Genomic DNA, 8,208 nt, shown 5'->3' on the forward strand with positions numbered 1-8,208 from the left:
GCCAAAATGGGTCTAGCAGTAAACGGCGAGAAGACCAAGCTGATGGTATCAACGCTCAAGACGTCCAGTAGACTCGGACCAACTGTGGAACTTGAGAACAACAGCTTCGAGGTAGTCAAAGATTTTATATACTTTGGTACCGCCATAAAGAAAACGAATGACATCAATTTTAGAAATTCGGAGAAGGATAGTGAAGCAAAAGCAAGGCCACCTCCCGCCAGACCAAACTCACACTCTACAAGACGCTGATACTACCCGTGCTGTTATATGGATCTGAAGCATGGGAACTTACGCAAGCAGATAAGGCAGCTCTTGGAGTGTTTGAGAGAAAAATTCTCCGAAACATCTATGGGCATATCTGCGTTGATGGTGAATATCGCCGTCGAATGAACCATGAGTTGTACCAGCTATTTTCGGACATCGACATTGATAGACGTCAACTGAATGATATGACTACGTTGGCTAGGTCATGTTGTGAGAATGCATGAATATGCCCCAGCCCAGAAGGCATATAAAAGCGAACCGGCTGATGGTTCGCGCAGAAGGGAAGGTCAAGAGTATATTGGAAAGATCAAATCGAAGACAATATCTCCGAAAATGATATTTCAAATTGGAAAAACTGCGCAAAAGACCGACGCGCCTTGAAATCTTTTCTAAGCTCGACTTATGGAACGTAAGTTCTGTCACAAGGGGTATATTTGGTAATTTTATCTTCTTCGGCATTACTTCAAATCAGCTGATTGTGTCAAGCGAGAAATTCAGTTGAAGAAAATGCAACACAAACCTTAGTATCTATTTAAAATTTGTTTTAAATGACGTTTAATGTTTAATTTGTGATTTTAAACCAATTAATCTATCATAATGTGACTTTTTTATTTCAAAAAAAAAAAAGATTTTCTTTTATATAGAAAAACATGAATACACCCGACCCGACTCTCACTATGAAAATGTAAGTGTAAAGAATACACCTCAAATGGGTGTAAAGTATGTTACAGAACACTTCGGTGTGTGTTCGATACACTTCTGCCGTTGAAGTAGTGAATCCCAGAACATGCCCGTATAATAATAAATGCCATTGAACTTTAATAAATATGGCAACCCAGCCAAGAATTAAAAAAGGCAAAGTAATAATATGCCACCTGTAATCAACGATTTCTTCAAAGCCAACTTTATCAAATACGAAACAAATGCACAAACAATTTCCTTCTATACTTAAAAGTGGTAAAGGTAAACTTACGAAGGCACAAAGGAAGCTGATTCCACAATCTTACGACCCTAACTACAAATGATCTTTCACAAATTACAGACAAAAACCTCGGATACAACAACTGAGGGTTCCGAGAGGATCTACACAACACAAACCTACTACAAAGTGGTAAATTAACATTTCTCATAATTCTATAATACCCGATTCAAATGATCAGAATTAGAGCCCGAAATTACCTCCAAAAAATAGTTTACCTGAGACATCAACAACGACATAGCCAACTTCACCCTAACGCCAAAAGGCAAATATGCTGGGACACTATAAAGCCTCCTAAGGTGGAATCGCACACGGGACAACAGAAGATCAATGTGAGACGAAAAACTAAGTTTGGCATCAATGATTATAGAACCGTCATAGCAGCAATAAATACAAGAGAGACTAAAGTTATCAGCCGTAACAGAATCCATGATGTCATTAATGAACATATTAAAAAGTAATGGGCCCATCATAGAATCCTGCGGGACTCCGCACAACAAACAGGGATCTTCACTCCAGATACGAGGAAGTTAGACTGCAGGCCGAAACGGAAACGCCAAATTTGACTCTTAGCTTGCGTATAAGCTGCGCGGGGTCAATAGCATCAAAGGCCTTAGACAAATCAAGACCAACATCAGAACCCTCAATAATATCATTAAGGGTTAATAAGTGGATCGTTGTACTGCAGCCATACCGAAAGCCATACTGAGAACTACTCAAGAATTTACGGTCATCAAGAAACTCCAAAATAGCATATTTGATAATATGCTCTACTATCTTCGACATGACCGAAAAAACACTTATTGGACGCCAGTTAGACTGACTGCATGACGACCCTTTCTTCGGACCAGGCACAACACGAGCCACCTTCCAAGCTTGCGCGAAGGATGACGTCATAAAAATACAATTAACAAAATGCAAAAAGTGATCAGATATCTATGGAAAAATACTCTTAAAAAATTTAATAGAAATGTCATTAAAACCTACAGCTCTAGATATAATTTTGCGGAGAACACTTCCAACATCCTCCATAAACACGCACTAAAACCTAAATGACTCTTGAACAATGTCACCATCTCACCATCAATTCCTACATTCACACCAGGATTATAGTTGGCCACATTACAAAAGTAATCATTAACAGTATTAACTTAAAAAAAGAATATCATCACCACAATCTAGACAACCAAAGGACCTAAGGGACTTCCATAATTGACTACTGTTCATACGACCGAATAACTTTTCATAATATTTTCTTCTCTCATTACGCATAACAGCTTTACAACGATTTCTGCAGATACAATATATACGTCTATTGTCATCAGTAGGCCTTCCGCGCCATTCAAAGTAAGCTATATCTCGAATCGAACAAGCTGACTTCACCACATCAGAATTTAAACACTCATCATTTTTGGTGTTTACACGACGAGTAGCTAGAGAAACACAAAACAGCAAACCCTGAAAAAATAATTTTTAAAAACTCCACGCCTCTTATGGAGCTTTGAAAACTTTTTTTAAAAAAAAAAAAAAAATCATGCCACTTTTGGAGCCTTAAAAGGTTCAATGTGTGCAGCTCACTATTAAAAGGGTCTTAAAGTTCTCTTTCTATACAGAAATCAGACGTTTACACTAGCAGACTGTCATTGGAATGGTAATGAAGTCTTGTTCCCAAAATATATAGGTCGGTCAATGATTATTTCGAGAAAGGGTCTTGAAGTTAATTTTTGCGGAAATGTGTAAGAAACCACACCAATTGAGTATTGTGGAAATTTTCTAATATCATCGTTCTTTAAATGCTATTATATATAAATATTCAAAATTATTCTATTAATTAATATATAAAACTTACCTTGAAAGAATTTATTTAAATATTGAAGTTCTTGATTGATTTGATGCAAATGTGGATAAATTAAAATCTTGATTTTCTTGATTGATGATTTTGAAATTTTGCTGGATTTGTAATGGTAATTTGATATGCATATTTTGCATATTTGATATGATTCTTATAATACTAAAAATTGAGAATAAAATAAAGAAAATATATAAAATTAATGAAAACACAAAAAATATTTTCAAGGTTCCAATACTACTTGGATTAAATAACTATGGGGGACTTAACAAACAAAGGGAAAACTAAAATCATTTATATTTTATGTACCTTCTTCCAATTTCTGGACACACAATACCGTAGACTTGATTTCACGTTGTTTCTTTATTAATGAAAATGACGAATTATATTTAAACTTATAGTTGTAAAATTTCTTAATATTTAGTTTTTGAATTTTCTGCACTTCGGGGTTTTTTTTTACATTCCCAGTAGAGCGGTAAATTCGCAGATAGGTTTTGCGGCATTGGGTGAGCAAGCCTGACGCACAGACATTTCCCATGTATCCAATAAATGCGACAACGAATGGAGTTTGGGTAATTTGGCAATGCGTGCCACCAAAGCATTTTGTACGGCATTTAAAAATGGCGTAGCCGAATAATCATGTTCGATTAGGGAACATTCAGGTGATGACCAGGGGTAATCCTCTGAAAGAAAATTGAAAAAATTAATTAATTTTTAAATATTAAAAATAAATTGGTGAAAAAATAAATCTATTGAACCTCAAAAAATATTTCTTAAAAAATCCAGGCCTCGACTGAACCTCAATAAATATTTTTTTAAAATCCAGGACTCAACTGCACCTCAAAAAATATTTCTTTAAAAAACCACGCCTCTATTGAACATCAAAAAATATATCTTTAAAAATCCACGCTTCGACTGAACCTAAAAAAATATTTCTTTAAAAATCCACGCCTCTGTTGAACCTTCATAAAATATTTCTTTAAAAATCCACGCCCCTCAAAGTTCCTAAAAAGAATTTATTAAAAAAAAAATGTGAACACTCACCCGGTATATTAATGCTAACCGGTGGTACACAAGGCAACTTCTTATCATCCAGACAACAAATCAATTTTATCGATTTCGGGTTATTCTGGGCTGCCGGATCCAAGCTAACCTTGAATTTTTGATCTAAACGAGCTATTTCACCCTGCAAGACATGCGGAATTTCTAAATCACCCTTTGCGGGTTTTTCTGCTGGTCTTGGCATTTTGGCTGGTGGTGCGGCAATATCGGTGCCAAAAAGCAATTCCAGACTAGGTCTAAAGGTGCGATACAAGGTGTGATTGGCCAAGGGACTTTGCAAGGTGGCCGTTATGACTTCCATCAAGGGGTTTGAAGATTTCTAGAAAATAAAAATTATTTTGAAATATTTTTTATTTCAAATAAATTTGTAATACTTACCCCAAACGACTGATCCGAATAGGATTTCATATCGGTATTTTCCAAAACCTTTTCACATTTCAATAGCGTCTCCAAAGATACCCGCTGTGCGGGATTGGTAAGAATTTCCAATAGCTTACTCATTTTACGATAATTCTCAGCATTGCCACCATCAATGCGTAGCTTGTCGACAACCCTCTTGAGTGGTTCTATATACTTCGTTAGTTGTTTATATTTCTCACGATATAATTGATCCTCTTGTGGATTGAAGGGACTGTTTTGAGTCACTTGACCAGGTGTATTAATCGATTGGCTAGGTGATTGACGCATTTGTTGCCGCTGATTGGGATTTTGCATCATCCCGGCCATTTGTGGGCTAGAGGTGGGTACCAAGGCCGGACTGGGTATCATTTGAGAATTTGCCAAAGTATTTTGGGGTACAACATTTTGATTTGGTTGCTGTTGTTGTTGCTGCTGTTGCATTTGTTGTTGTTGATTATTTACAACTTGTTGTTGCATTTGTTGTTGCTGTTGGACATTAAGAGATCCTGCTGGCGAAGCCACCGTACTGGGTGAGGGACTTTGCCGTAGGAATTGTTGTTGGCCCACAACACCACGATTTACATTGAAGATTTGTTGACCCTGTCCGAGAGTTATATTGGGATTCTTTTGCATGCCAGGAGCCATATTCAACATTTGATTGAGATTGCCTAAGGATGGGAATTTAATTAGAATAAATTTTAAATATAAATAAAAAATGTCTTACCTTGTGGCCCGGCATTATTGGCCATGGGACCTGGTCCCTGACCTTGGGCCGCATTTCCCGGACCAATATTACCCATATGCATGGGTCCACCTCCAGCTCCACCCACGCCAGCTTGATTCTGCTGCATATTAGGCGGCATTCCCTGCATGCCCTGATTTGGGCCGGCATGACCACCCACATTCATAGGACCTCCCGGGCCACCCTGATTCATACGTGCATTTATCATTTGATTTAGTTGAGGATGTTGCATGCTCATCTGCATTTGATTTGGCCCACCCGGTCCAGCATTTGGACCCATGGGACCCACGGTTCCAGGGCCACCCATTTGATTCATTTGCCCAGGCATGCCTTGGGGACCACCAGGGCCGACACCAACACCACCCGGTCCACCCGTGGGACCACCCATTTGTGCATTACCCACCATCTGCTGATTGGGCCCCACATTAGGTCCACCCATAACGTTCATTTGCACACCCATTGGGCCGCCCATCATTTGCTGCTGCCCCGGACCACCAATGTTGCCCTGCTGCTGACCCGGACCCACAGCACCCATTGCCATTTGGGGCCGCAGGCCCTGCATCTGTTGCATTTGCTGGCCAGGGCGTTGTTGATTCAAGGTCTGCAAAAGATTTGAGGCCGGCACTGGACCACTCGGCCCGGCACCTTGTTGGGCATTCGGCCCACCTGGCATTGACATCATTTGGGGATTACGATTACCCTGGCTGGCCAAGGTTTGCAAAGCATTCAGCGGATCTTGCATCATATTCTGTTGTGGTATTTCAGCATTTGGTGGTGGGGCCTGTTGGGGGCGTCCTAAAGGAAGTAACAAAAATAATTATTCAGACAATGCCGAACTTTATACCTGTCTCTCACTGTCGTCTACATACTTTGTATATCTTTGAAATGCATGAACAGTTTTGCCACCAAACCCAAATATTCATCCTTGGTTTTGGATTTCTTGAATATGTGATTTTCCATAACGCCCGCATTCTTGGAACCATCCTGACTGGTATTCTGCAGCATTTCATTGCTATGGAAGAGATTTAATTAGAAAAAAATCAAATTTTTGCGAAAAAAATGCCAAACTTACATTTTGTTAATGACATTTTGCCGAAATTTCTGGGACTGCCAATCTTCGGCCATTTTTGGATGGAGTGGTGTTCGGCGGAAACTTGGGAAGCAATGTAGCGTTTTTTTATAAATTAATTTAGTTTATTTTTTCTACAAATGTAAAAAAATTTCACAATTTTCAGTCCGAATGCCAAGCCAGCGTTAAATGACTAGACACAACGTCGTGCCGTTTAAACCAACCTCGCATAAAAACGTTCCACATTATAGAATTGCAGGAGTTAAGAGAGAATGCCTAATAAATATCAACTGCAAACAAAATGAACGGAGACCTGTTATGTTTACGAATGAGTGTAATGCATAATGGTGGTAAAATCGGCCTTGTTTAGAAATAGGCAAGGGAAAAAGTACAATAAAGTGAACCATTCACTAAAATGAACTCTAGGAACTAGATAGTGAAAATACAAAGTAAAATCACATCAGGTGTAATGACGCCATCACTCACAGCAATCATATTAAATTTAAGGCGCCAAAATAAGCATATAAGCTAAAAAATATATATACTAATAAAATATAAAAATCTAATCTAAAAAAATATTTATTTTCTTGTAAATTTTATTTTTAAACACTTTTTTGAATTTTTTGTTGTAAGCGTGGATTAAAAAAAATATAATTTTTAACGCTTGGAATTTTTCTTTTATAAAAAAGAAATCAAAAATTACTTCTAATTTTTTAGAAATTTATGTATTTCGCATATAAAATATTAAAAAGAAATCAAAAAAGAAAATATTAAAATATTTATAAAATATTTAATTTAAAAAAAAGTTAAATAAATAAATTTTTAAAAACTCAAAGATGGTAAAAAAATCAAGAATTATTTTTAAAATAGTTCTACAAATTAAATATTCTTTTATAATAAAACTTAAAAAAAATATTTTGTAAAAAAGCCACAATCGTAAAAAAATTATTTTTGTTAATTCATTTTGAAATATTATTTAAAAAATTCTAAAACATTTTTTTTAAATCTAAAAATTCTAAGAATATTTTTTAAAAAATCTCAAAATTTTCTAAGAATATTTTTTTAAAAAATTCTAAAACAATTTTTTTTAAATCAAAAAATTCTAAGAATATTTTTTAAAAAATCTAAAATTTTTTGTAATATTTTTTAAAAAATCAATATATATTTCAAAAAAAAAAATCGAAAATTTCTAAGAATATTTGTTTAAAAAATCAAAAAATTCTATTTTTTTTTTCAAATCAAAAAATTCAAAAAAAAAGTTTTAAGTTTTAAATGTTTTTTAAGTTTTAATAAAATGTTTGTTAAAAAATCCACGCTAATTTTTTTATTTCTAAAAAATTCTAGAAATCCACGCTAATTTTCTTTTAATTTTAAAAAATAATTAAAAAAGCAACTCTATTCTTTTAATCCTAAAAAATTGAAAAATCCGCACTAATTGTTTTAATTCTAAAAAAATTAAAAATCCACGGTAATTTTTTTTTAATTCCAAACAATGCAAACAATTAATGTAAATAATTAAAAAATCAACTCTATTTTTTTAACTCTAAAAAAATTGAAAAATCCATGCAAATTTTTTTAATTCTTTTTCTAAAAAAGTTAAAAAATCCACGGCATTTTTTTTAATTCTAAACAATATAAATAATTAAAAAATTCACGGCATTTTTTTTAATTCTAAACAATGTAAATAATTAAAAAATCAATTCTATTTTTTTAACTCTAAAAAAAATTTAAAAATCCATGCTAATTTTTTTAATTCTAAAAAAGTTAAAAAATCCACGGTATTTTTTTTAATTCTAAGCAATTAAACAATGTAGATCTTCAAAAAATATTTTTTTAAATCCACG

At 34.7% G+C, this 8,208-nt stretch overlaps 1 protein-coding gene across 1 annotated transcript; it reads right to left on the minus strand.

Moving 5' to 3' along the window:
- Positions 1-3,548: 3,548 nt before the first annotated feature.
- Positions 3,549-6,420, minus strand: LOC133322419 (mediator of RNA polymerase II transcription subunit 15). Its single transcript, XM_061531416.1, has 7 exons — positions 6,368-6,420; positions 6,165-6,307; positions 5,278-6,090; positions 5,076-5,221; positions 4,533-5,039; positions 4,137-4,473; positions 3,549-3,775 (listed from the first exon to the last, which is right to left on the minus strand). The coding sequence occupies exons 1-7, from the start codon at positions 6,418-6,420 to the stop codon at positions 3,549-3,551; spliced, it is 2,226 nt and encodes a 741-aa protein (XP_061387400.1).
- Between the last annotated feature and the right edge of the window lie 1,788 nt (positions 6,421-8,208).

This window comes from Musca vetustissima, unplaced genomic scaffold, assembly GCF_032173495.1.
Source record: "Musca vetustissima isolate MV318-11 ecotype Yass unplaced genomic scaffold, APGP_CSIRO_Mvet_v1 utg7876, whole genome shotgun sequence".
Lineage (NCBI taxonomy): Eukaryota > Metazoa > Arthropoda > Insecta > Diptera > Muscidae > Musca > Musca vetustissima.